Source organism: Natator depressus, chromosome 9 (assembly GCF_965152275.1).
Source record: "Natator depressus isolate rNatDep1 chromosome 9, rNatDep2.hap1, whole genome shotgun sequence".
NCBI lineage: Eukaryota > Metazoa > Chordata > Testudines > Cheloniidae > Natator > Natator depressus.
In genome coordinates, this window is record NC_134242.1 from 36,682,339 (window position 1) to 36,710,152 (window position 27,814).

The following is a 27,814-nucleotide window of genomic DNA, read 5'->3' on the forward strand; positions in this document are numbered from 1 at the left end:
CACATTCATGCATTCTTTATTCATTCATCACACAAATAGGGGGATGACTACCAAGGTAGCCCAGGAGGGGTGGTGGAGGAGGGAAGGAAAATGCCACACAGCACTTTAAAAGTTTACAACTTTAAAATTTATTGAATGCCAGCCTTCTTTTTTTTGGGCAATCCTCTGTGGCGGAGTGGCTGGTTGGCCGGTGGCCCCCCCATCGGGTTCTTGGGCGTCTGGGTGTGGAGGCTATGGAACTTGGGGAGGAGAGCGGTTGGTTACACAGGGGCTGTAGTGGCAGTCCGTGCTCCAGCTGCCTTTGCTGCAGCTCAACCATACACTGGAGCATACTGGTTTGGTCCTCCAGCAGCCTCAGCATTGAATCCTGCCTCCTCTCATCATGCTGCCATCACATTTGAGCTTCAGCCCTGTCTTCAGCCCGCCACTTACTCTCTTCAGCCCGCCACTTACTCTCTTCAGCCTGCCACCTCTCCTCCCGGTCATTTTGTGCTTTCCTGCACTCTGACATTATTTGCCTCCACGCATTCGTCTGTGCTCTGTCAGTGTGGGAGGACAGCATGAGCTCGGAGAACATTTCATCTCGAGTGCGTTTTTTTTTTCTTTCTAATCTTCACTCGCCTCTGGGAAGGAGAAGATCCTGTGATCATTGAAACACATGCAGCTGGTGGAGAAAAAAAAAGGGACAGCGATATTTAAAAAGACACATTTTATAAAACAGTGGCTACACTCTTTCAGGGTAAACTTGCTGTTAACATTACATACATAGCACATGTGCTTTCGTTACAAGGTCGCATTTTGCCTCCCCCCACCGCGTGGCTACCCACTCAACCGTCCCCCCTCCCCGTGGCTAACAGCGGGGAACATTTCTGTTTAGCCGCAGGCAAACAGCCCAGCAGGAACAGGCTCCTCTGAGTGTCCCCTGAAGAAAAGCACTCTGTTTCAACTAGGTGACCATGAATTATATCTCACTCTCCTGAGGATAACACAGAGAGATAAAGAACGGATGTTGTTTGAACGCCAGCAAACATACACTGCAATGCTTTGTTCTACAATGATTCCCGAGTACGTGTTACTGGCCTGGAGTGGTAAAGTGTCCTACCATGAAGGACGCAATACGGCTGCCCTCCCCAGAAACCTTTTGCAAAGGCTTTGGGAGTACATCCAGGAGAGCCGCGAATGCCAGGGCAAATTAATCCTTTCACATGCTTGCTTTTAAACCATGTATAGTATTTTAAAAGGTACACTCACTGGAGGTCCCTTCTCCGCCTGCCGGGTCCAGGAGGCAGCCTTGGGTGGGTTCAGGGGGTACTGGCTCCAGGTCCAGAGTGAGAAACGGTTCCTGGTTGTCGGGAAAACCGATTTCTCCGCTTGCTTGCTGTGAGCTATCTACAACCTCATCATGATCATCATCATCTTCTTCGTCCCCAAAACCTGCTTCCGTGTTGCCTCCATCTCCATTGAAGGAGTCAAACAACACGGCTGGGGTAGTGGTGGCTGAACCCCCTAAAATGGCATGCAGCTCATCATAGAAGCGGCATGTTTGGGGCTCTGACCCGGAGCAGCCGTTCGCCTCTCTGGTTTTCTGGTAGGCTTGCCTCAGCTCCTTAAGTTTCATGGGGCACTGCTTCGGGTCCCTGTTATGGCCTCTGTCCTTCATGCCCTGGGAGATTTTGACAAAGGTTTTGGCATTTCGAAAACTGGAACGGAGTTCTGATAGCACGGATTCCTCTCCCCATACAGCGATCAGATCCCGTACCACCCGTTCGGTCCATGCTGGAGCTCTTTTGCGATTCTGGGACTCCATCATGGTCACCTCTGCTGATGAGCTCTGCATGGTCACCTGCAGCTTGCCACGCTGGCCAAACAGGAAATGAGATTCAAAAGTTCGCGGTTCTTTTGCTGTCTACCTGGCCAGTGCATCTGAGTTGAGAGTGCTGTCCAGAGCGGTCACAATGGAGCACTCTGGGATAGCTCCCGGAGGCCAATACCATCGAATTGTGTCCACAGTACCCCAAATTCAAGCCGGCAAGGCCGATTTAAGCGCTAATCCACTTGTCAGGGGTGGAGTAAGGAAATCGATTTTAAGAGCCCTTTAAGTCGAAATAAAGGGCTTCATTGTGTGGACAGGTGCAGGTTTACATCGATTTAACGCTGCTAAATTCGACCTAAAGTCCTAGTGTAGACCAGGGCTTAAACAGAGCCCTGTGATCAATGGTGAGCTGAAGTGATGTGTTTATGTGGAGTAGTGTAGTTAAGCAGTTGAGTCTGAACCAGTTGGAGATTTTTCAGAATGTGTGATTTCTTTGCTAGATATAGAGAGTGACTATCTATTTTAGGTACTCCTCTGGCCGAATTACTGTATTATCTGAGCACCTCAGAATCTTGAATGTTTTTATTCTCATAACACCTCTCTGAAATAGGGAAGTGCCATTATCCTATTTTACACATGGGGAAGAGAAGCAGAGAGGGTAAGTGACTTTCATAAGGTCACTTAGGAAGCAGAGCATGGAATTGAACTTGGGTCTGCTAAATTCTAGTCCCTGCTCCTTCCCACCTCATCCAGCAGAGGCCCCAGGTCTCCCTTCGCTGGGGAGTCCCTCCTTTCTCTTACCCACACAGTGTACGAGCTGATGCCACCAGAAGTCAAGCTCTCAGCAGACCCCTCTGCACTCCACCATACAGAAACGGGCTCCCCATGCACCAGGTCGCAACACTCTTTGGTCCAGACAGACGCACATTTCTGTGGCATCGCAACCCCATGTGCCAAGTTGCAGCACCACTCATTAAAATTTGACCCAGCTGCCCCTCAACAGCATTGCAACCACACAGATGAGGCAATACTCCAGACCGCTCTGGTAGCAGCTATACTGACTTAGTGAGGGACCACTGCTTAAAAGTGGTCAGCCCATGTCCCCTTCCTCCTCCAATACGGCAGCCTATGGGACTTTGAGCAAGTTCAAAAACCTTTGGGAGGCATTTGCAACCCTTAGGCCACCCTAATTGACTAAAACAACAAGAAAAAGGGTAAGCTTGCTCTGTACTTAATTTGTAATGAAAGAGGTGCCGGGGCTCAAGCAATTTTTTTACCTTGATAACTGATGTGGCAAGTCCAGAAGTGCTGGGACTCAGCCCTGGCACAAATTAAGCACTGATTTGGCTATTATTTCTGGCCCAGGTGTACAAGGAAGTGCAGAGGCATGTGAAGATGGAAAAAAATAGCAAAAATAATTAACCAAATGTGTCCATAGGTAAAACACACTCAGTGATTAAACAACCAATTGTTTGGTCGGCTCTAGTCATTCTTCCAGCTTTCCAGTCCAAGAATTTGCATTTCTTACTTGGCATAATGTGGGTCTAGACTAATAACACAGCTTCTCTGAGGGAAAAAAAGAGCTTTCAGGTGAAACCAAAGCATCCAAATATTTTAGCCAATACATGTATGAGCAAGAAATAACATAGGGCCACTCTATGGCCCAGATGTGCTATCATTTCATTCTATGGTACCAGGCAAAGTGCTGAGGTGTCCTGTGACTCATTTTGCCTAGCTATAACACCACTTACTTACCTCAGAGCAGGGCTTCCTTCATATTTATAAATGCTCTGAGATTCTTGGGCGAAAGATTCTACATAAAGGCAAAGTATTATTATACTTTATCTTGACTGAAAGCATCAGTAAGGATGCCTCTGTTACACTCTTAAGAGAATTATATATTTGAGGCCTGTGTATCAAATATTCTGGAATAACATATTTATGCAGGTACTTATGTGGTCGCCATCACCATCACATCTGAGCACCAGATTTTTTAAACAATAAAATAACATTAACAGTCTCGCCTAATCTCTGTTTCCATCCTTCCCAGCCTGTAGGAGAATTGACTTGATTAATTTATAACTTTATCCTCATATCCCCCCAGGCAACTGGAAACAGGAAGCACCCGCAGAGCTGAACTCCTTATGTGCAGGGAGCGTATGGTGCCTGTGCGGATGGCAAACATCCTGTGTCCCAGTGCAGTAGACCTACAGCAGCACTGCTCCAGGCAGGGCTCTCTATGTTGGCAGAGACAAGGGCAGGATTTTCTCCTTAATTATTACCTAGACTGTATCTGTTGCAGATGAGAGAGTTACCTATATGGGTGAGTATAACCCATTCTTTGGCCTGAGGACCCAACATCCCTCAAGGAGCATTACAAATCCACATGCTGAACTTGCTGCTGTATTTTGTTCAACAGGTGATCGCTGAGCTAGTTTATGAATAAAAACCACACCTTGTTACCTATGTACGGCTCCATCAAAGAGACTCCTGTTAGCTAATTCAGCAAATAGATGATATACAGTGCTGCCATGAAATGTGTGCCTAATCAATGTGTTCATTTCAGAAAGGAGTATGTAAATAACTGGTGTGTTGGGCTAGAACCTTCTACATTTGGTTAGATTACAAGCCATTATCATCATCTTCCAGCCCAGGCATATTAGCCATGAATCAGCCTAATTCACTTGTGGGAAATATCCACACCATTGAAGAATATAACTAAATCAGTATTTTTTTCCTCTAGCTGCCTGTGGACTTTAAAAACTAACTAAACTGAGAAAATATTCTTGCTTTGGTTCACAGTTTGTAAAGAGTAACACAGCCTCCTTTATTTTGAAACAATAACAAATGGTAGCCGTAAGGTCACCAAGCAATCTGTGAAACAGCTTTTCTTTCTGTGTCATTGCCAATCAACTTTTTAAGCTAGATGCTTGTTTCTTAGCTTTTTCCTCGGCAAATCTAAGTATTAATTTAAACAAAGACCAAAAGCAAAGGAAATAGATACATGTAAAACGAAAGAGTATATTTTTCCCTAGTTATGCACAATACCAGGATAGGCTAGAAGTCTATCAGGTCTTTGTCAAAGTGGCCATATTATACTTCGTACTTTTTAGCTGGCTTCAGTGGTAAAGAGATCCCAGATATTATATTATATATATATATATATATATTTTTTTTTTACACACTGTATATTTTCTTTTATTCCTCAATTTATTGTACCACAATTTAAGCCCAGAAACAAGCTAAACTTTTGTTGCCGAAGTTGAGCTGTATTTTTTTCTTTCTTTCTTTATCTCCAGTGCTGTCAGAAGTCATTCATCAGCTTCACTGATGTGGCCCCATCACTGCAATATGATTCAATGTGGAAGCTGGAACTTTACTTAACTCATACCTAACTGGGGAAACCTCTCCAAACTCCCCAGTTCCAGTGCAACTTTCAGCAGATAGCAATGGCCCCTGATGCACTATTAGCCTGAGGGTGAGGGTGATGGCCAGGTCTAATCTATTCCCTCAAGCCTACCAAAGGACCCTGACTTGACTCCAGAGTCCTGACCAGCTCCCTTCCTCCAGGCTGGAGGAGAAATGAGATGAGGAGAGCCACAAGCTGCATGGGACATAGCCAAACATCCTAACTATGCCATGTGAATGCCCAACACCAATGCCCAGGCAGCCCACTGGATTACAGAGATCTCTGTCAGATCCTTTCTAACCCCCCGCTATCACAGTGGCACCTGCCAAAGTTGTGACAATTTTAACGTAAACCTCCCAAACCAGATCTCCAGGATGTTGAGTGGAAAGGGAAAAAAACCCACACAGCAGTTTGCTGATTTTTGCAAATGATAAAAATCCCTTCCAGTCTCCCAAACTGTCCATTAACCAAGCCCCCCTCACAGTGTCCCCAGAGCCCCAGCAAATAGATGAAGGATGGGGCTGAAACAGGGAAGCCCACAATGTCTACAGCACCGAGGTGGAAGACTGTATCAACACTTCCTCCCTGTCCACCAATACCACACCAGAGCCCAGCACCTCCCCCTGATGGCAGTAGCTGTGAATGGGACAGGCCCAGAGCCTCGGCCCAGATGCAGGCTGTGATCCTTCCCTCCCCCTGTGCCAGGCACCACAAGGATGTATGGAGGGGAAAAAGAGAAGAAGCAGTCCCCGAAGGCTGAAGGTGAAGGAATGGAGCTATGAAGGGAGTGTCTCCACTGCTTCCAGCCCCACCCTAGCTAGCAGAGTGAGCAATTTCATAACATGCTTAGCTCATAGTAGTTTACTGGCTGCATTTACAGTATAGAAGCCTGTAACTCTGCCTTTACCAGCAGACATCACAGTGAAAACACTTTAATTTCTATGGGTTTTGTAAGATAAACATGTGTGGAGCTATCTCAAAGGGCCAAACTATGCCAACCTCCTTCACATGGAGTAGTACCTTACTCTATGAGTAGCCCATCTGGTTTCAGTGGAGCTACTTAGAGATTAAAGTCCTATTGAATGTGAGTGGCACAATCTGGTCCTAAATCATTAGTGAAGTTATCATAATTTGAAGTGAACATTCCAACTACAAAATATTGCTGAAAAATATGGAATAGCTGGTGGTGTTTAATATTCCTGTTTAAAATAGCAAGCAAATCTCAGTAATTAAAACCAAAAGGTAATTTAATCTGAATGGTAAAATATAGTAGAAAAGCATTTAAAACCAAAATTGCACATTAGTTTGGAGATATTATATACAGTAATAGTAATAAATAATACAAATTTCCATTTAGATGCATAGTATCTATGAATCTGAAAGCTCTTTGCAAAAGGAAGGTAGAGAATTCCTACCCCATTTTGGGGAGGTGGGGAGAGGGTTCAGAGATGCAGACAGAATGGGTTATTCAAGATGATTTCAGAGTCAGAAAAAGAACCTAGAATGCCTGATTCCCAGTTCTGTGTTCAGTCCACTATCTCCTTCCACACATGGAGATATGGGAAATCAATTAAACAAGAAGTTAAGAAAAGGACCCATTACTGGACATCTGTTTGGACTAGTGAACAAACATTACACCCAGGAAAGGTGTTTCTTTATTTAAATAAAAATTAGTGCCAATAAAAACAATAAACTATAAATACATAAGACAATTATATACAACTCAGTATATACACCATTTTTACAGATACAAATACATTTAAACTAAAATAAAAGGAAAGAGGAGAAAGCAATGGAAAATGTGACAACTCACATGTCAGTCTCAGTTGGAAAGTTTCAGGATTCAAGTGATTCCAGGCAAAGTGCCAAACTTAATTTGGCTTCTTTCAAACTTAAACAGCCCCCTTTGGAGTAAATCTATCAAAAGCTTTATATGGTCTGATCTAAAGCTTACTGAAGTCAATGGAAAGAAAATCACTGACTTCAAATGGTTTTGGATCAGGCCCCTAGTGACCAGTACAGCTTTTTCCAACCACAAATATCCCCTGCTGTATAAGAAGGCTGAAGTGATATGTCTGTATAGCCTCTCACATTATATTAACCCTTCAAAGTGAAAACAGAGCTCCCACTGCTAAACGGAAGAAGTACAGAGGACTTTTGCCTCAGTTAATTTCTGGTGTTGTGTTCATGTTTTTCAAACTGTCTCTCAAGCTCTAATGCCAATGGATAAATCACAGAGCTATTTTAACTCAGGAAATATGCAGGGACATTTTATAAGCATATTCCTGTGCAATGCTTTAAGATTTCAGTTCTTTGCTCTCATGCGTAAGAACTAATCTACGCATAATGTTATAATAAAATTTCATGCATGATTGAAATAATCATACTTTGATTCAATATTAACCTTTGCTTATTTTAAAAAATGAAGTAATTTAGTAGCTAATGCATTTGTAAAACCACAGTGTCATTCGATGAGGAAAAGCATTACAACAGTGGTTTAAAAAAATTACTGATCACAATATAGAAATGCATGTGCCACATGCAAGCCAATAGTGGAAGAAAAAGGAACAGACAAAAAATTCAACCTGATGTTTATCTACACTGGTTTCAGAAGAAGAAGGGTCAAATTCTCTGATGGTGTAAATGGGCACAACTTCATTGACTTCAATGAAGAATTTTGCTCTGAATGCTTAGGGTAAAATCCTGGTCCCCTTGAAGTCAATGGAGTATAGCCATTGACTTCAGTGGGGCCAAGGTTTCACCCTTAATAGTTAAAATTCTGCTCTGAGTTATATCCATGAAAGACCATTTATTTCAATTCAGTGCAACAGAGCAGAGCTGGCATTTTTAGCTCTTACAGTTTGTAGCAAAGATCTTTTAATGTGTTTTGCACTGAAAGATCTCTGACTTTTGCAATCAAATTTATATTGCTAAATGCACATTTCTAATTGGTGACGTGAAGTCTCAGGCATCTTCAAGTAAAACTTCAGTGGTCTGTGGCTTGATAGAAGAAAACAGTAAAAATACTTCTAGTAGATCAAATATCTCTGAGAATGGACATTAACAATGATTCAAAACTAGTCACTTACACTTGGATAACTACTCTCAACATTTCCCAGATATTTGCAGAATTCTGAAATATGCAGAGGATATATCAGTAATAGTTACCTACTGAGAAAAATATTCTCCATGTTCTTAGCACTTACAGTAAAGAAAACAGCGTTCAATTTTCTAATTAGTTTTAAAAAAAACTAATTTTTAAGTTTCACTTTGATGTTTGTGTATTTGATTCCTCATCTTGCCAGCTTTCAAGAACATATTAGGTTCTGGAGCACAGCTACCTGTTGAGAGTTTGTTGAGCAGGAAAGTAAAACTGCAAGATCTTAACATTAGTTCCACTCACTCTTTTGCCAGCTGATGGGACTGCTTTTCAAAGGCCTGCAAGTGCTAGGAATTTTTGTGGATGTTTTCCGAAGACCCTTCACTGCTCTCATTGAGAAGGGCTTCTGACGCTTCCCCCAGCTCAGCATCCAGCACTTCCTCTTGAATGGTGAAGTGAATATCTGGTGAGGAAGACTCCGAACTCACACTGCTTCCCTCCATGGAGCAGACAGCACATGACAGAGATGGTACCATATTCTCTTGCAGCACATTTAGCATCATGGGGATCTGGATGGACCTCAGTCCTGACACGGTTGGCAGAGGTTTCATGGCTTCTCCCCAACGCCTTTCCTCATCTTTGTAGAGCAGAAGCAAAGTGGATTTCTTTTCTTTCCTCTTGGATTTCATGTAGCCCAGCATTATTCCCATTAAGAAGATCCCATAGAAAGACATGACAATCAGAATGTAAAAGTACTCATTGCCACTGCTGCTGTTCTTCTCCGGAGTCTGAGGTTCAGCAGTCAACATGGTTTGAGTCATGTTTGTATGATCCATCTTCAACATCAAAGCACTTTTGCCAGAATTTAAGCCTAGAAGAGAACATGTGTGTTGGGTATCAAAACTCCAGATCAGATATTTGAAAACAAGCCCCTATAGACATGCATGAATTAAAAACTCAAGCTGTTCTTTGTCACACACAGTGTGTTATCTTTTAAAAGCTGGCAGACCCCAACAGACTGAAGTTTGCATAGTCTACAGTATTTAGGCAATAACTAATCTTTTAATCTAATGAAATATCATTCAAATACAGAGAGTATTATACAGAGAGCACACAATATTAAATGATAACAAATACAACTTTAAAATATAACAAAACCCAAATATGGACATTTAGCATTATGAATAAAAGTGGAAAATACTCTACGAGTCACATTTATGTAACTGAAACTGGCAATTCTCCTGGTTGCCAATGTTTCAATAGGAAAAACGAAGTTAGAAGTGTTATTGCATTGAATGGTGTGGGAGAAAGGAAAGAGACGTGAGCCACTTACGTGACTATGCAATAATTCCTTACTTCACAAAGCTCAAGAGATCTTTCCTCTGCCAAATGCCGGGTGTTCTGAAAACTTTGCTCTGCTGCAGTCAGAATATATAGTCTCTCAAGAAATGTGTCATCACGTGTCTTGGAGGCAAAGTTTATAATAGTTTTGGGTTGGAGTCAACAGATGAACTCAAAGTTCAACCCACTGAATTCTTGACAGCTGTGAAAAGAAAAAGGGTTGGGAATTCAGAGTTGCTTTTTCTTAACCAGCACAGCACCAGATCTTTCAGGTTGCAAATCTGTTTCCCCACACACTCACACACACACAATACTAAATTTGAACACCGAAAGCTGTTGTACATAACGAAAAGTCTGCTAATCATAAACTCCCCTTTATTATAAAATACAGAAAAATACATTCACGGTTTTATAGTACACTGTGGAGAAGGCCTGTTGCAGCCAGGTGCAAAGTTACTGCTTTCCCTGAAGTCTGTGGGGGGCCAGATTCTCTGGTGCCCTGAACCTGATGCAGTCATTTAAACCATGACAAATGGAGAGCAAAATGCTTCCACATTGGAATGGTGGTGGTGTCCGTCTACTTTGCTCTCACTTTGCAGAGGGGGCAGGGCAAAGGAGAGTCAGATCTTGGATCCTGAATGAACCTTTCTAGGTAAAACACCCTTGTGTATAAATGGTAGTTTTCAGTAGCACCAGTAAGCTAATAATACTTAGTATTACAGGGTCATATTCACCCCGAAACAGAGATTTAGTGAAAGGCCCTCTGCACCATTGAAACCAATGGCTAGGCTGCCATTACAGGGTGCTTCTGTAACTCTGTATGAAAATCAGCGCTGGGGGTAGACTAGTGAGTGAGTGCACAGAACCTACAATTGCACTGATCAATTGACCCTAACCACTCTCTAAGTGGCACAAGGGGCCTGTGACTATTATGCCACCATAGGCTCCAGTACAAGCTGTAGGAGGCAGGAGGCCAATGTTGCAGCTTGAGGGAATTTCCCCTCCCCATGGCCCCCACCCCTACACAAAGCCTGATTAGCCAGGCCCCATGCATATTATGTGAATGTCTGCCGTAGTGGATCACTTCAAGGATGTTTATGTAACGGGACGCTTCCATTCCAGACAATATTATACCGATGTTGCGGAATTTCCCCATTGTAGGTTCTGAATTTTTCCACAGTAAATTGTGGATTCCTTCAATAGGCTCCAAACGCTTTACAGCATCATGTCCTCTCCGCATCCCTATGCTATATTGGTTTACATTATTATACCCGTTTTACAAGTGGGTATGCCAAAGTACAGAGAAGGAAAGTGATTTTTAATGAAATTCTTAAGTCCAGGTGACACAGAACACAAGCCCTATCCATTTTCTACTTTGCTATGTTTCCTTTTTCTATAAGGCCCATGGATATAAAGATTAAACCAGAAGGAAGGATTCCCCTCCCCATCCCTTGAAACTGAGGATCTGCTCTCTAGGATGTTGATTTTATCCTCTCCTCACACATTCCCATATGGATAGCTCAGGAGATGTTGATGTTGGACTAATGTCTATTGGGATTTCATTTGACAAAATCTGTCTGCAGCACCCTCTTGCCAAGTCTGCATTTTTCCTCCCTGTTCCCTACAGATTACTGAGCAGAAAGCACTAACATAACAGTGGGCTTAAATGCCTATCAGTGCAGAGCTCCCAGTTGTCTGGTTACCTTTGAGGATTTTCTTTGGTATTCCTGTCAGCTTCATATCACAGCCACCTCCCTCCCAGCCAAGAGGGCTAGATGGTATCCTGCCCCAATAGGCCTCCCACCTGGCTGTGGGAATTAAGAATTCAACACATTAAAGCCCATGGGTCATATTTTTCCCTCAGATGAACATGTGAGACTTCAATGGACTTGGACAGAAGACACAAAGATGCATCCAAGGTTAACATTTGGCCCAATGCAATACATCCTAGCAGGGTGAAATCTCCTCCCCATCCCCAAAAACCCCAAGTAAATGGGCTTTGTGCAGGGAACCAACTGGTGCTTTGGAGGGGGCACAGAGACAGGGAGAAGGGCAGCTCTTCAGATCCTCTGCAGTCACTGCTCCAGCTCCTGAACTGAAACAGGGACATGTGAGAACCCCCAGTGCAAAGAACTGTGTCTACCTACATACTTGTAGCCTCTTATTCCACCTAAACTATCATGGTCCCACACTGTCCAGTCCCCAATCTTCCCCCATTACACCAAGCTTCCACTCCCTGCACTAGCAGACATGGCATGGAGCCCAGCTCCACCATATGCAGGAGGCAGAGCTCCCCTTTGCACCTGCTCCGTAGCCTCCCATTCCCCATGTGGTGAAATTGTATGTAAAATAATACTGAATTAAATTGCTGCAGCCAGTCAGAGCACAAGAAAGCTGTGCAGGTACCACAGCCCACACAGTTATACAATTCCTTGAACATTGGCTGAGAGGGGAATGGATGTGCATAATGAGTGAATGGGTATTTCTCAAAAACCATTGTAACCATGGTTACTCAGACTGGCTGCTGCCCACAGAATTCCCCCATCTGTCACACCATGTGACCCTACATTAAATACACTTGAATTTCAAAAGAACCATTTTTGCTAGGGGAGGAGACACTAACCCCTTTCAAAATGGTAAAGAGTGGGGGAGGGGGATAGAGGGACAGTGAGGTGAGGCTGGGTAACAGGGTGACATGGTAGAGATGATGTCAGATGTTAGATGGCCAGGTTGTTTCTGGGCTTGCGGATGAGAGTTCTGCGGACAATAGTCAACTACAGCAGTGGATTTGATAGCATTCAGAGTGCAGGGGTAAGAGGATGGAGAACACCTTCCAGTTGAGTAATGGCGAGTTTAGGGTGCTTTCCTCAGTCTTTACACAGTAATAATTAAATCCTTGCCTTTGTCCTAAAAGATCAAACCCAGGATATTGTTATCAGCTCAGAAACAGGAAGTACTTTCAAGTTATTTGTTGAATACAAAGTTTATATAGAATCCAAAATTGCACTAACATCAGTGGGAGTTGGGTCTGAGTAAGGACAGCAGGGACTTGTCCTAAAGAGGTATCACATAGTACTGTTTAATTAGCAACTGTTGCTATGAAGGCAGAGTTGTGGTTATATCAGTTATACACAGCAGGAATTATGGGCCCGACCCTGTGAAGTGCTCTTGGCAGGAAGCACTCAGCACATTGTGGGACTGGCCCCATTGTTTGATCACAGTGATGGCTCCATGTTCTGCTATTACTAGAGGTGGCTGAACAATTTCTTCCTGAATTTATCTTTCCCATCAAATAAGCAGTGTGCACCACATTGACCAGTGGGAATTGAGGGTGCTCAGTGTACAGTGTCATGTCAGTTTTGATGAAGTTTTGTCTGGAAAAAAACTGGAATGGATCATTTTCATAAGGTTGACAGGCAACACTTACTTTTTGTTTCAAAATGACTTCATTTCAATATTTTTATTCTATAACATTTACATCAGAATGAAACTTTTTGATCAACCCAAAACATTTTTTTCCAGAATTTCATTTTGCAGGAAATTTCAATTTTTTTTGTTCCATTTCAAAACAGAAAAAAATTGCAAAAATTACAGAATTTCCTGTGGAAACAGCAGCTCTGGCTCCTGCACAGCTATAGTTATTATCCATCTTCACTCATCTTTGTCATGAGGAGAATCTTACTCCCATCATGGTCTATAAAAATTAGTTTATGAACAGTCTGCTGTTGCCCCTCCTATTTCCATCCCCTGGAGGTGTCCAGGGCTACCAAAGGTGAGGAGCGGAATGGCCAGCCAATCAAGCAAAATTATTACACATTGAAAAGGTCACCACACCTCCCCCAGATTGCCTTGAGCAGCTAATCTGGGAAAGGCACTCACAGCCTAATGAGTCTTTTGTGACGGTAAGTAACATGAATGGAAGTGGCATACCTTTAAGAATAACAACAAGACTTTGCTCTTCTTTAAACACCCTTCATCCAGGGACTCAAATATTCATTAAGGCTCACAGCATCCCCGTAGGTAGGTATCTATCTGATGACAAAGGCTGTAACAAGGCCCAGGAGATGGCAGAACATGAACCCACACTCAACATAAAGGTTAGGAGAGGAGGAAGGGAAATGGCACAGACAGAATACATTATCAGTACAATGTGAGCCCCAGCAAGCAGTTTCCCCCAGAGAGCCAGACAAGTTGCTGCAGGCTGAAGTGGAAAATACAGGCTTAACCCTTTGGGGACCACTGTGCTCCCAGTGCTGAATTTATGTGCCTGTTTCTATCTAGTAAGTCAGAAAGACTGCTGTTACATAATTACCCGGGCTTGATTACATGAGCTGCCGAAGCACCCTCAACTCCCATTAGATCATATGGTGTATGTACAAAGTTCTCTGATGCTTTTCTTCTCTGAAGCAATCATTTTAAAATTGATGTGAGAGAAAGGGAATTGGCGGGGGGAGTACTGGGAGATATTTGATTTTTTTCTGTGAAGTGGAACTTTAATGGGGATGGCAGGTAGGATATCTAGAGCTGAAGGAGGAATTAGGAGACCTTTTATTGTACAAATATTTACTAAATTGGGGCTCAGAATCCTTGGATACTACAACGGGGAAGGGAGAGTAAAGGATAATTAGTATCTTGAGTTTACATTTATTATTTCATCTAAGCTAAAATTGGGGATCTTGAGGTATCTGACACCTGAAAGAGGAAAGCAAAAGGAGCAGTGATGTTTGATTGATTGTTCCTTTTTAAAAAGACCTGTCACTTTAAAATGTGTGCTGACATTTGGGCCCATTATGAAAGCATAAGCCTGTCTAAAGGTATGATCCAGATCACTGAAGTCAATTTCCATTAACTTGAATGGGCTTTGGATCAGATCCAACGCAAATATCAGAGCAGAACTGACTAAGCTACTCTCATCAATCTCTCTTGAAACTTGTGAGTGCGTAGGAGAAAAAAAAAATTTTAACCTGAGATCTTAATCTTAAAATAGTCTGCTTTTGGTCTAATGGTTGGAACAGGGTATAGTAGTCAGGCAGACACCTGAGTGTTAGCCCCATTTGCCATGTCTTGCCTAGAGCAATAAAGTGAATTTTTCAGCAATGTATTAACTTAATCGTTATTCACTTCCCTTGTCTTTTCCTTGGTTTACACATTTCTAAGATGGGTATTATAATAATAGCTGCCAAACTCTCAAAGTTGCTATGAGGACATGATGCTATAAAGCATTTGGAGATCCTTTCCTGAAAAGACACTGACATATAAATGCAAAACCATAATTAACCTGCCACATCTAACATTAGAGCACCTCTGACATTGCTCTGTGTTTTGATGTAACTTTCCCTCTCTCTCAGTTGTCTCTCATCATACTATATAAATGTATAACTTTTTTTCCTTACACACACACCGTCCCCACCTCCTTTTCTGGAGCAAAATAATCACCTGCTTCTACAGTAGAATCCACAATGCTGCACACATACCCATTGACAAGAAGTGACTCCCTTTCCAGTTAATAGCTGCTAAAGGCAAACATAAGCCCAGTGTTCATAGCACCAACTGGTAAAATGCAGCATTAATACTGATCTGATAAAACAATGGAAATGTTCATACAATATACAGTGAACTCTCTGTTCTCTAAGTCAAAATATATTTTTTTAAATCAGCAGAGCCTTCCAGTGTTCTGTTTTAAAAAAACAAAAACCAATTACATTAAGAATGTCTCTATATTATAGTATGCACAATGTGCTGGGCACTTGACAAATATAAAAGACACAGCCATTGCCCTGAATACCTTCCAGTCTATGCACAGAATATTCAGGTGTAGAGATAGGAAGGGAGGCAACACAATCCAGTTTGACAGAAAGAAAAGGAGTACTAGTGGCACCTTAGAGACTAACCAATTTATGTGAACATAAAAATAAATTGGTTAGTCTCTAAGGTGCCACTAGTACTCCTTTTCTTTTTGCGAATACAGACCAACACGGCTGTTACTCTGAAACCAGTTTGTCAGAGGAGTAGAGTGTGACATATGTCCTGTATTTCCATAATGGGTTTGTTTTTTGTTTTGTTATTTAACTGTAATTTTATTTTAATTAAGCTTTCAAAACAGTGTTTAGAACTACCTGTCACTGTTCCAGAATCACCACTGGGTGAATGGAACTCTCGTTTCTTTGGCTTTGTCTATACAAGGAAAATTAGGACCCATCATTCTTAATTGGTGGTAGCTAATATGGAGTCGGTACAGTTTTTACCACTGTGTCCTCTAATGCTGCTCAGGGTAGTTCTAGTCAACCTGGTGGTTAAAAAGGCAGTGGCTTTCTGCACTGTCTTTCCTACACATGGTAGTGTAGTGGTGAAAAATTGCCCAGATAAGTCTAGTGTAGATATTGCCGGTACACCATGTCAATGATACTACATTAACTTTCCAGCAGGAAGCAGAAACTTTCGAGGTAGATTAGGTTCTTGCACTGAGGTGTTTGCCTTAATAGCAGTGTTTTAGAAAAAGGAAAGGAAAGGAAAGGAAAGGAAAGGAAAGGAAAGGAAAGGAAAGGAAAGGAAAGGAAAGGAAAGGAAAGGAAAGGAAAGGAAAGGAAAGAAAGAAAGAAAGAAAGAAAGAAAGAAAGAAAGAAAGAAAGAAAGAAAGAAAGAAAGAAAGAAAGAAAGAAAGAAAGAAAGAAACTGTTGTTGTTTTTCCTGGAAAAAAATGTGATTTTTAAAAAAAAATTCCACTGGCTCTACTATATATAGAATAGAAAGTGCTACAGATACCACTGTAGGCTTGACTATGCCTATAGATGTTGATTTAATAGCATAGCACCTACTGTTTATTGTTATTTTTCTACACATAAAGAATTTAAGATGGCTGCTATCCTCCCCTAGTTTTAGAGATGGACTTTTTCAGTCTCAAACTCATGCTGAAAAACAAAATATAAGTTTCTGTTCTTTTAGTGACAGGAATCTGGTACAAACATTTACTTCCATCAGTGTAAAGATGTCTTATCATGGGATGTTCACGTATCCTGTGAAGCTTTCCTGATTTTAACATACTCAGAATCAACATTGTAATGTGACACTGGGGAAGGCTTCTTTCCTAACAGGATGAGGATAAAGAGGTTGTGTTTTCAAGAGTCCCCTTAAGCATAAAAGATGAGCATCTGCTCCAGCTCTCTACATTTTTGTTCTTCTGAAGATCCTCAATGATCTCAGAAATACAGCTTTTTCCAGCATTTTAGCAAGTGAAAGAAATAATGGGGCTAAAGAGTATTCAAAACATTTGAGTCCTTTCTTTAAATCCTGAGTGACAGAGACAAGAACTTTGAGAGTACTCTGCTGGGGAAGTTAAGGTTTTCACAGCACAAAGGGAAAAATGACCTCAGAAATGAATGAGTACACTGCTGTCCAAATAGATAACTGAAACTAAGGCCTTGTCTACATTAACGAGGTAAGTCAATCTAAGTTTTGCTAGTTAAGTTACGTAAGTTACGTAACTTAATTCGACGTAGTTTAGATCAACTTGCAGCGGTCTACACCGTGTCTACACCGTGCTATGTTGACAGGAGATGGTCTCCCATTGATATAGCTTCTGCCTCTCATTGAGGTGGAGTACTGAAGCTGATGGGAGAGCACTCTTCTAGAGACTTATTGAGTCTTCACCAGACCCACTAAATCAACACTGCTGCATCAATCGCAGTAGCGCCAATTTAGCCCATAGAGAAGACACGCCCTCAGGCTGAGTCTAGATTACAACTCAACTTTGTCTTTTTCAAACAAAACAAGTCCCTGTTAGCACATTTCTTGTTCTGCAGTCATAGTTCATTTACAGATCTTATTGCACTTATCCCTTCTGCTTTTCACTTTTGGTAGCTCAGTGGAAGCCAAGCATGGTTATTTGGGGTTTGTTTTTTTTTTAGAAACAACATTTATAACAAAGAAAGAAGAAAAGTGGATTGATGCACTTTATAAGGCTATCTTACACACAAGCCATGAAACGATATAGTAAAGACTGGGGATCCAGTAGCTTTAGAACTGCACTTTATTGGCAAAGATACAATGGGAATTCTCATGACCTATAATACTTCAAAGAAGGCTTAAAAAAATAGACAGGAAATTAATCACTGGGGAAATCAAATACTCTGAAGTCAAAGAGACAGTTGTTGCTTAGTTTTAACTAAAGCCAGCCAACTCAGTTACATTTTTCATGTTACAAGAAACAGTAAAAAGGCCAATGTTTTAGACCAATTAGTGCAACGCTGCCTTACTCCCACTGAATTAAATGGGAATTTGGGGTATGTAAAGAATACAGCATAAGGCCCACTGTATGTTTTCTTCATAGAGTGAGAATGCGTTCTGCCTAGTTTTCTGCCTTTTCTGGGATCTAAAATACCTAACAACATATAGGAAATATTTCCTGTTACTAATACTGATTAATAATAATAATAGTGGTGGAAGCAATATTGGACAGGTTGGACAAAAATTAAAATAAACCACTCCAGTAAGGGCATTGTGTTGCCTTCACCAAGGAAAATACTTGAACCAGCATAATCTCTCTCTAGGGGCACCAACAAGCAACTGTACCTAACTAACAGTTCAACAGGAACATCATCCTGACCTTCTCCTCCCGCACACCAAACCAAGCCATGAGAGGAATCTTCAGTCCTCTCTCCTAGAAAACGGTGTGCTGTACGGGATGGGTAGGATAAATTGTGCTTTCTCAGTTCCACCCATAAAATCCCACTGGTTCATTGAGGGTGCATGGCTGTAGAACAAGCTGCACTATCTTATTTTTCCGAATCCTGGATAAAATGGTTTACAAAGTAAAAAGCTGTTCATGTTGTTTCACAGCCATCTCAGCATAGCATCCCAGGTCGCTATGACCTTAATAGCGGAACAGATGTCATTTTCACATAGATAGCAGATGTTGAACTATATCTCCAACATACGAGGCACTCAGGCTTTCCTTCAAAATAAGGCGTACGCATCACATGCATTTGTAACATTTCCTCCAAGATTTTTTCTTGAGATAGTCACACTATTGCAGCTGTTGCAAGGAAAATGCCATGCTTCATTAATGTTTGAACTACACTCTGATAACCTCTATCGTCGCGTGATTATAAATGAAGGCCAACATTCTGCAGTCGTTTTTGTATTGTGTTCTCTTCAAAGCCCAGGTGTTAAAATGGTTGCATTTATTATTCTCCAGTTTTGCAGCTCAGGTGATTGAGTCTAAGGACTGTATTAATTTTTGGCATAAGAATATCCTCAGAATTGCTCTTTGTACCATTATCCCAAAAGTCTGCATTAACACCAATAGCAGGAGGACTGAAGACCACAGAAAGGAGGATGTATGTGAGTAAATTCAGGTGTGTAGGAGAGAGGGCATATATGAGCGTATGAATTAGGCCCATTTGGAAGGTGACATAGTCGTATATATATTTTTAATTCTGCATGCCAATGAAAAGGATTTTAAATAGCAAATTCCTAATTCCAAGGCTGAAATTTTGGCCCCATTGAACTCAATGGGAGTTTTGCCATGGGGCCAGGATTTCCCGCCAGGTACATGGAGAGCAAGAAGAGATTAGTAACTAGAATGCACAGTGGTTCCTAGAAATGGGCTCTGATCAACTCATGAGTTATGACCTCACAAAGCTCTAATGAAACAGTCCCATGAATCCATTCACTTCTAGTCAATGTGGCTGTGATTATGGGCAATTAGGGCCCAGTCTGACTGTAACTGCCTTATGAAGGCTCCACCTGGGGGTAATTGACTGCCCCAGGTGGCTGATTAATAAACAAGCACCTTGACCTAATAAAGCTTCACCAAGCTCAGTTAGAGGGATCTCCAAAGGGAGACAGGAGATTTCTGAGGAAGGGAGTTCCTAAGAAAAGCCTGAGCAGGAAGCCTAGAAGGTAAGCTCCCTGGGGAACCTACCAGGACAGGGGACCTGTAAGAGGAGGAAATAAGAGCCTCCTAGATAGAGGGCTGCAGCCGGCGGACATCCAAGAGGGCCTGGTCTCAGCCAGGAGCACACCAGACATTGGCCAGAAGCCTGGCCTGGCAAGGGTCACCCACTGTCCATGGAGAAGAGTTGCAGTGGACAACCTTCCAGAGAAAGGATATTATTCCAGTAGGGGCAAGAGGCCTAACACCTGAAGCAGAGACTGGTACCAAAAGAACCCTGGAGGAAGAGCCTGGGTAGCGGTGAACGCTGGACTCAGGTGGCGGAAATGGACTGAGAATGACCTAGGCGCTCCACTGGGATGTTGGGTTGAAAGTTTTATGTTCTGTACTGGCTTTTCCATGAATAAATGAGACCCTCCACCAGGAGGTGCTCTTTAGCATTTACTGGCTGTTTGAACTTATTGATACCCTGTGCGAGGGGGAAATCGAGTAAAGCTCATCTGCAACACTATGACAGCATGCTGGATCAGCCTGGAATGGTGACAAGTTGCAACAGCGTAAATGAGCAGAGAATTTGTCACTACATGCAAAATACAGGTCAGAAGACACCACCACTCCCAGTGACAGACAGGCTCTTTTATCCATACCCTGAATCACCACAACCCCAGGTAGCCTCCATTGTTGGAAGTCCATTGGAGTCCCAGGATCAAGTTAAGTCTACTCACCTCCCTCAGAACTGCTGGGCAGAGGTGGCAGTGCAAACATTGCCTTCTAGTAAGGTGGGTGAGTTTCCCCCTCTGAGAAGCTGACAACCAGTAGCAGAATTTCAAGATAAAGGCCTTGACTACTCTAGAAAGTTGTACTAGCAAAGTGCAACAGACACAACTATTTTGACAGCGAGTTCATGCTTGTCTGCTTGCCCTGGCACACTATAGTTCACACAGTATCCATTCAAGTTGTATGGGCAAAAGCACATTGCATGGTGGGTAGGCATCCCACCGTCCTCTGCACTGTCTTCAAGCACCCTCCATTATGGAAACCTGTCACCAAGTATTGTCTCCCCTCCTTCCCCAAAAAAGTGAGTTATGCTGATTTTTTAATTTTTTAATATAGACCAGGTCTATGCAAGTAGGTGGATAGAAAATGAACTAAGATTTGTAAAAATTAATATTTCATAATGCTGTAAGAGAAAGTCAAACCCAGTCTGAAAGATATTACAAAGTCTGAATCTCTGCTAGCAGTGAGAAGTTTTCTCTGAGTGACACATAGCCTTCCCTGGTTCCTTTTTCTCAGGCACAGATATTCACACTGAAGCATTTGGTGAGATATAATCACTCCTTGTATATTTTAATAATAATATTGTTAATCCAGTGGAATCACTATTTTCCCTATTTTAATCGTAAATTGTATCTGTTGGCTAATGACATGCAATTAGCCACCTAATGTAAACAAGGCACAGCTGATACACAGAAATGCGTGTGGTCTTTTTTGCTCTACATGCTAGAAGTGGGTTATTATTTCACAACAGTCAAAAAGAATTCAGTGAAAGGAAGTGGTGCAAGAAGAGGGGATTCTGCAGTTTCACAAGAGTCTCTTGAAGTGAAGCACATTTGGGGGAAGATATTTTTGTTCCTGATTGGAAATATTAGAGAATAATATCCCCAGAGATACGTGTCAGAGGTGAACGAAGACTAGTAACGTGCTCAATTCATATTCACTTGTATTATGCAGAGAATTTTGATGTGCCCAATGTTTATGAATATTCCTGTGTCCCATTTCATGAATATTTGAATGCTCAAGTTTCAATCAAGTGCTAGTGAACAGAAAACATTAAATGTAAGTTAATACTTCCTGACAAAATTTTGAACTGTATGTTCAATTATAAAATCAACAGTTCAGGTGTGTTGGTTACTTACATAAAACATCCAATCAGGGAACAAACAATATTAAGGTTTATATAATTGTCCAACGCAGCATGACAAATTCTTTGCTAGCATGCTGCTGATCAGGAATCAATTTGCTGATTTCTTCAGCAGTCATTCTAAAGAAATCCCCATGTTTGAAAGTATTCTATCTGTTTTCAGACAGTTGATGAACAGAAGAAAAGGTCACATTTGGATTTTTTTTTATTATTGCAAGTTATTCATTCAGCTCCAATACATACTACTCACGCTTGCAGGGATGAAAACCACGAGAAAGTGCACTCACATAATAAATGAATTTACTTGCCATTCCTTTCTAGCTACCCACTCTTTTCATTCTGTCCAAATTATTCATCCATGTCTTCCTCTTCTCATGTCTTTTTGATAATTAACCTCATGCTACCCAAAATGCTGCTGCCAGAACCATGTCTCACCTGTCACATTCATCATTTCACCCTCCCTCTGAGTCATTTCAGTGGCTCTCTGTTGGGCTATTATGTTAATAGATTTTAAGGGCACAAGAGACCATTTAGCATGATCTTGTCTGACCTCCTACATGACACAGGCCATAGAACCTACCTCATCCACTAATAATTGTACTAAGCCCACAACTTCTGGTTAAAAAAAAACAAACAAACCCCATGGCTGTTCTTTCAAGACTTTACATCTTGCAGTCCTAGGCAAAAACCTCACTTTTGCCTATGAAAAGGAGGACAGGGCTAAATTATTGAAAAAGAAAAAAAATAAAGGTCATGATGTACATATCTCACTGAGCAACCATGTAATCTTATTCCTTGTCTTTCTCTTCCCTTGCTCCTTTCTCACATTTCTAGTTCTGACCCTCATTCATTGTGTCATATCAAATCAAGGTGATGCGTTTTTCTGGTCAGGGACCATGTCTTTGTTTGGTGAGATAGCTACCGTATTTCTGGGCACTCAGTAATATGGTATCATGCACTTGTGACTGTCTCACTCACTCTCCAGCCTAAGCCATCTTGTTGTGATTCTTTCTGAGATTGCAAACAGCTGCCTTTTAAAAGAGAAAGCTGCCAGAAAAACACGTCTACCTTTCCCCAAAATATGGAATTTCCCTACCACTTTTCCCTGAGGGTTATCAACCTAATAGATTTTAGCTTTTTACCACTTTTGACACTAGAGCTGGTGAAATTAAACATTCCAAGAATGCTTAACAGGAATAGAGTTCTCTTGTTTTTAACTCCTTATACTCCCAAATGGCTGACTTATTTTTTATCAGACTTCTCACAAACATTCTCTCTCAAACAGACACCAAGGCATCTATTTACCTCAGTGCAGGTAAATCTATGCATCCTCACAGCATACCATTGACTGGTGCATCTTCCCGGACCAGATCCCCAGCCTGGAAAATTTCCACCCAAAATAATCACCATTTGAGAAAACTGTGACCATCTGAAAACAGGAGCTTAGAATGAAAACTTTTATGCAAACCTAATTACTATTTAACAGTCATTATTGCTCTAGACATAATAATCTTAGCTTTAGCATTTGCTACGTGCGTGTGCAAGAAAGAGTGATTAACTTTAATTAAAAAATCTTTGCCAATTAAACCTTAGGAAGCCACTGAACAGAACAATATGCCTAAAATTAAATTGACCACACAGGATTTTTCTCCAACCCAAGAACCAACAAGTTAGAACTTGGCAAATTCCCATCAGTGTTTTGAGTCAGCATTGATATAAAGTAGGCTTTTAAATATGAAAATTAATTAAAAAGCAGACATTATGCAGGCAACCACTGCAAAATTGGACAACAGACTATCAGCCGACTGTGTTAGAGTCTGAATAAACAGAATAAAAATAAAATACAGCACAACTGTTATCAGATGTGAAGTTATTCAACAACAGAACATGTCTGAAGTTATATAGGATACACATCATATTTTGAATAATAGCTGCCAGAAATTCTGTGGTAAACAAATCTTTTGTTACTAGAACCTATAGAATTCTGGCTAAAAAGAACTTGCTAAATCAAGAACCAGGGAATCAGTTAATATAAGGGTAATATAAAGGGATTCTTCATGCACTCAGATCTCATTGGCTCAGTCCTCCTCCCATTAAACTGAATGCCTAAGTTCCCATTTATATCCATGGGCTGGGCTTATTGACTCTATTAGAACTTGAGGATGCTCCATATCTCACAGGAGGCAGTCAGCAGCTAGCAAGATCTCACCCAAAGGCAGTGTTTTTATATAATATGATAGATTGATAGACAAAGGAGCGGAAGGTGTCTTATGATATGATAACCAGCCATCCAAACAAAGGAATTCACAGTGTGTCCCATGGGGCTTAAATCTTAAATCCTTACTCAGGCAAAATTCCCAGTGACTTCTAATGGGCAGAATGGGCTTGACCCTGCAAGATGCCAAATGGGAGTTGAGGTTGCTCAGCAGCTTGTAGGATCCAGTCCTCTGTCACGGTTACAGGCATAGCTGCATCTCTGCCCCTTTCTGGATTCTGAGAGCACTCACCTCAGGTGTCAGGCCTCATTCTCATACCTGCCTCAGAGTGGAATCTTGCAAGTCTCCTACTCTCAGACCTGGGTATTCCAACCCCTTCTTACCCTAAAGACCCATCTCAGATTCAGGCAGCTGCTTGATCCTCTCTTCAGACACCTGTGACCAGTAATATTGACCAGCAGCTTTCCTGAGGAAAAGTGTTTTTATTTAGCAGTTGTAACAAAGTATTTGAGATAAAAGGATTTTAAAACAAATTAAATACAGGCAAATTTAGTCTAATCTGACCTTATGCTTCACTACAAGCCATGTCAAATAGGCTTTCCTTTTCAGGTACAGGAGCAGAAATGAACCAACACACAAGCTTCTAGAAAGCAAGATCCTCCAGTGACCCACTCTGGTCAGAATGGACAGCACACCCTAATTTTCTCCTAGACCCACTCCCCTTGCATTTAGTAGAAGAAAGGCCCTCTCATTCCAGAGGGAATCCATTACTATATGGCTCAGTCAATTTCTTTGTTCCCAAGTGCTCAGGTGTGAAGTCTCCTGGTACCTCTAACTAATTTCTCCCCGTTGGCCTGAGCATCCATATGGGCCTATGAAAGAGGGACAACCCCTTCCCACATGGCGGCTCCTTTGTTTGGGTGGTTAGAAGAATTCAGTCTTAATGCATTGCAATCATTGACCAAATAGCTGTCTCTCCCCACTGCACATGAGGGTGTACCTGAAGGTGTAGTGAGGATTGTATTCTGCCATCATGCGCCCTTAGCAATATGTCCAATTTCTCTTAACACTGTGCAGATAACCTGAGGTCAAATCCTGCTGAATTTACTCACAAGAACAGTCCACTAAAGTCTTCTGAGTAAGGCAAGCAGAGTTTGGTCACTAATTGTCTTTTCACCTGCCTCTCTCCTGCATTTAAGAAGCAAAAGATTTTAAAACCACCACTCTCTTTGAAGAGTTTAGGTGCAGACTGTATCACAGTCCTTAGAAAACAGTAATAATTGTATTGGACTAAGCTGTCATAGCCCTAACAATGGCCAGCTTGGACCTTGCCAACTGCCTGTTGTCATAGTTACCTGCAATGCATGGAAACAAATGAAGCTATGTAAAATAAATTGTCATGGAAGAGAGGACATCTGGATGTTACTGCATAAAGATGTCACATTCAGGGTGCTGGATGACATTCTAATTAATAAAGAAATAAACTGCAATCCCCTTCATCTAGCTAATGCATGGCTTTGAATGAATTGCCATGAAATTAAGATTAAGGATGTGTTTTGCATGGGCTGTTCCAAAAAAAGACAGAGGATCTTGTTCAATAAATATGAATTATAGAGAATAATTCTTTAAAAATATATAAAAAAGAAGCTCATGTAGGATTTATATATAAATGACACATAGTAACTTCCTGCTTTGCACTGGTGTAAATGAAAAAAGAATCAGGCCCCATGTGTCTCGAATACACATGTCCCCAAGAGAAAGGTGAGAAGCTTCACAGAAGGAAATACAATTCAAGGGGAGCCACACAGATGAAGCAGTGTAATTGTCCTGAAATTCCCAGTGCTTTCTACAAACGTCAGATGATGCAGTGGGAAATGAGATGCTGTGGTCAGCGGACGAATGCTCAGTCGTCTATTCCTGAAAGCAACAAGGTGCCTGAGTCTTTATTAGCAGAGAAGCATATGGCCATTGAAATTAGTGGGATTTCCCTATGGAGACCTGAAGTAATTCACAAATAAACCCCAGAACTGCCAACTCTTGTGATTTAATTGGGAGTCGTATGATATTGGGGAGCTGATCTTTAGCTGGTGTAAATTGACATGGAGCTCTGACAGGCTACACCAGCAGAGCCTCATCCCCTTGCAGTTTTGTTTTGTTTTCCTTAAAGCCCCAGCTGCCGGCATCCGGTTATGCCATGAGAACCTCAGCTTTCATTTAAAACAAAAACCTCTTTGTTTCTAGCCCTCATGCGTGTGGGGAAAATTTGAAAACATGACCCAAAAGTGCTCCAACACGAGATGTCAAATAAAAAGACCCCCCACAATATTAATTTTTAAATCTCAATTTTGTGGAGCCCTGACTCATAATTTCTGAACGTTTGCGGTTGGCAATACTGCCAAACAATCCCACTTGGGCTCCCTTTCCTCCCCCCTGAGTATTCAGGAACCTTTATTTTTCATTTGAATCCCTCCTTATTCCCTGAAGACTGTAACAGAGCCTTTACATTTCTCAGCCACATTTCCCTTGTGTTTCAGGAAATGACCAAAGGCTTTAGGCAAGGGCAGGGGAATCAGTCATTCTAGGAAAAGTCTGGGGCAGAGGCTTTTCATTAGCTGACTGGGAAAAGTTTACCAGAGCTGTAGCCAATGTGAATGACGGCATGGCCTGAAGTACAGTACAGCTGGCTGTGCAGTGAAACAAAGCAGAATGTGGCGTACATTGAACAGACCAGAGAAAGTTGGAAATTCCAACCAGATACTACTTCATCACTTTGCTGTGACTGGAACTGTCAAACTTTTATGTTCTCTCTATTTTTCATAAAGGGGGCACTGAAAGTGTTTATTATGCTGCTGCTTACCCTTCTGTTAACCCACTTTCGTAGAGATCAGCAGCATGGATCCGCAAGTCTGAGCTAAAAACAAGGACAATCAGCATTGAAATAATTTACACTTATATAGAACTTCTACTCAAAGGCCCTCGAGGTGCTCCATTAACATTAGTGAATTAGCCCCAACACCCATATAATGCAAGTATTATTAATACCATTCTATACAGAATTATTTTTTCACCAATATAAAGACACTGAAAACTTTTTAAAGTAAGTAAAACAGGATTGGGATGAACTTATTTGGAAGTATTACTGTAGGGACTCTGTATCAGTTCTTCTTCACAGGGGGCAGCTTGGGAACAAACATGAGAAAATAAATGAAGAAAAAAAAAGCTTAAACAACTCTTGGAGCATTTAAGGCAATGCTCAAATTGAACTCTGAACTGAAGAGTGGGGCTGCCTGTCCTCCCTCTGAACTAAGGATGCATTAAGGTCTTTTTATTAAGAATTTGACCTAGTTTTTTTTATCTGAAAGATTCTTCTTCGATGGGTCTGTCAAGGTTCCTCCCCCACTCTGAACTCTAGGGTACAGATGTGGGGACCTGCATGAAAAACCTCCTAAGCTTATCTTTACCAGCTTAGGTCAAAACTTCCCCAAGGTACAAAATATTCCACCCTTTTGTCCTTGGATTGGCCGCTACCACCACCAAACAAATACTGGTTACTGGGAAAGAGCTGTTTGGACACGTCTTTCCCCCCAGAATACTTCCCAAAAACCTTGCACCCTACTTCCTGGACAAGGTTTGGTAAAAAGCCTCACCAATTTGCCTAGGTGACTACAGACCCAGACCCTTGGATCTTAAGAACAATGAACAATCCTCCCAACACTTGCACCCTCCCTTTCCTGGGAAATGTTGGATAAAAAGCCTCACCAATTTGCATAGGTGACCACAGACCCAAACCCCTGGATCTGAGAACAATGAAAAAGCATTCAGTTTTCTTACAAGAAGACTTTTAATAAAAATAGAATTAGAAATAAGAAATCCCCCCTGTAAAATCAGGATGGTAAATACCTTACAGGATAATTAGATTCAAAACATAGAGAACCCCTCTAGGCAAAAACCTTAAGTTACAAAAAAGATACACAGACAGAAATAGTTATTCTATTCAGCACAATTCTTTTCTCAGCCATTTAAAGAAATCATAATCTAACACATACCTAGCTAGATTACTTACTAAAAGTTCTAAGGCTTCATCCCTGGTCTATCCCCGGCAAAGACAAAATGTAGACAGAC

The 27,814-nt window shown here is 41.5% G+C and overlaps 1 protein-coding gene across 4 annotated transcripts; it reads right to left on the bottom strand.

The window, feature by feature from the left end:
* Positions 1 to 139: 139 nt before the first annotated feature.
* Positions 140 to 27,814, bottom strand: KCNE4 (potassium voltage-gated channel subfamily E regulatory subunit 4). 4 transcript variants are annotated; one of them, XM_074962970.1, is made up of 5 exons: positions 27,756 to 27,814; positions 26,550 to 26,603; positions 9,656 to 9,865; positions 8,626 to 9,193; positions 140 to 664 (listed from the first exon to the last, which is right to left on the bottom strand). In XM_074962970.1, exon 4 carries the CDS (start codon positions 9,165 to 9,167, stop codon positions 8,670 to 8,672), a length of 498 nt encoding a protein of 165 aa, XP_074819071.1. In that variant the 5' UTR covers positions 9,168 to 9,193; positions 9,656 to 9,865; positions 26,550 to 26,603; positions 27,756 to 27,814; the 3' UTR covers positions 140 to 664; positions 8,626 to 8,669. The 4 variants fall into 4 exon arrangements, 2 of the variants coding, with proteins under 2 accessions (XP_074819071.1, XP_074819072.1); XR_012640854.1 differs by lacking the exon at positions 8,626 to 9,193 and having other exon boundaries at positions 9,679 to 9,865; XR_012640853.1 differs by lacking the exon at positions 8,626 to 9,193.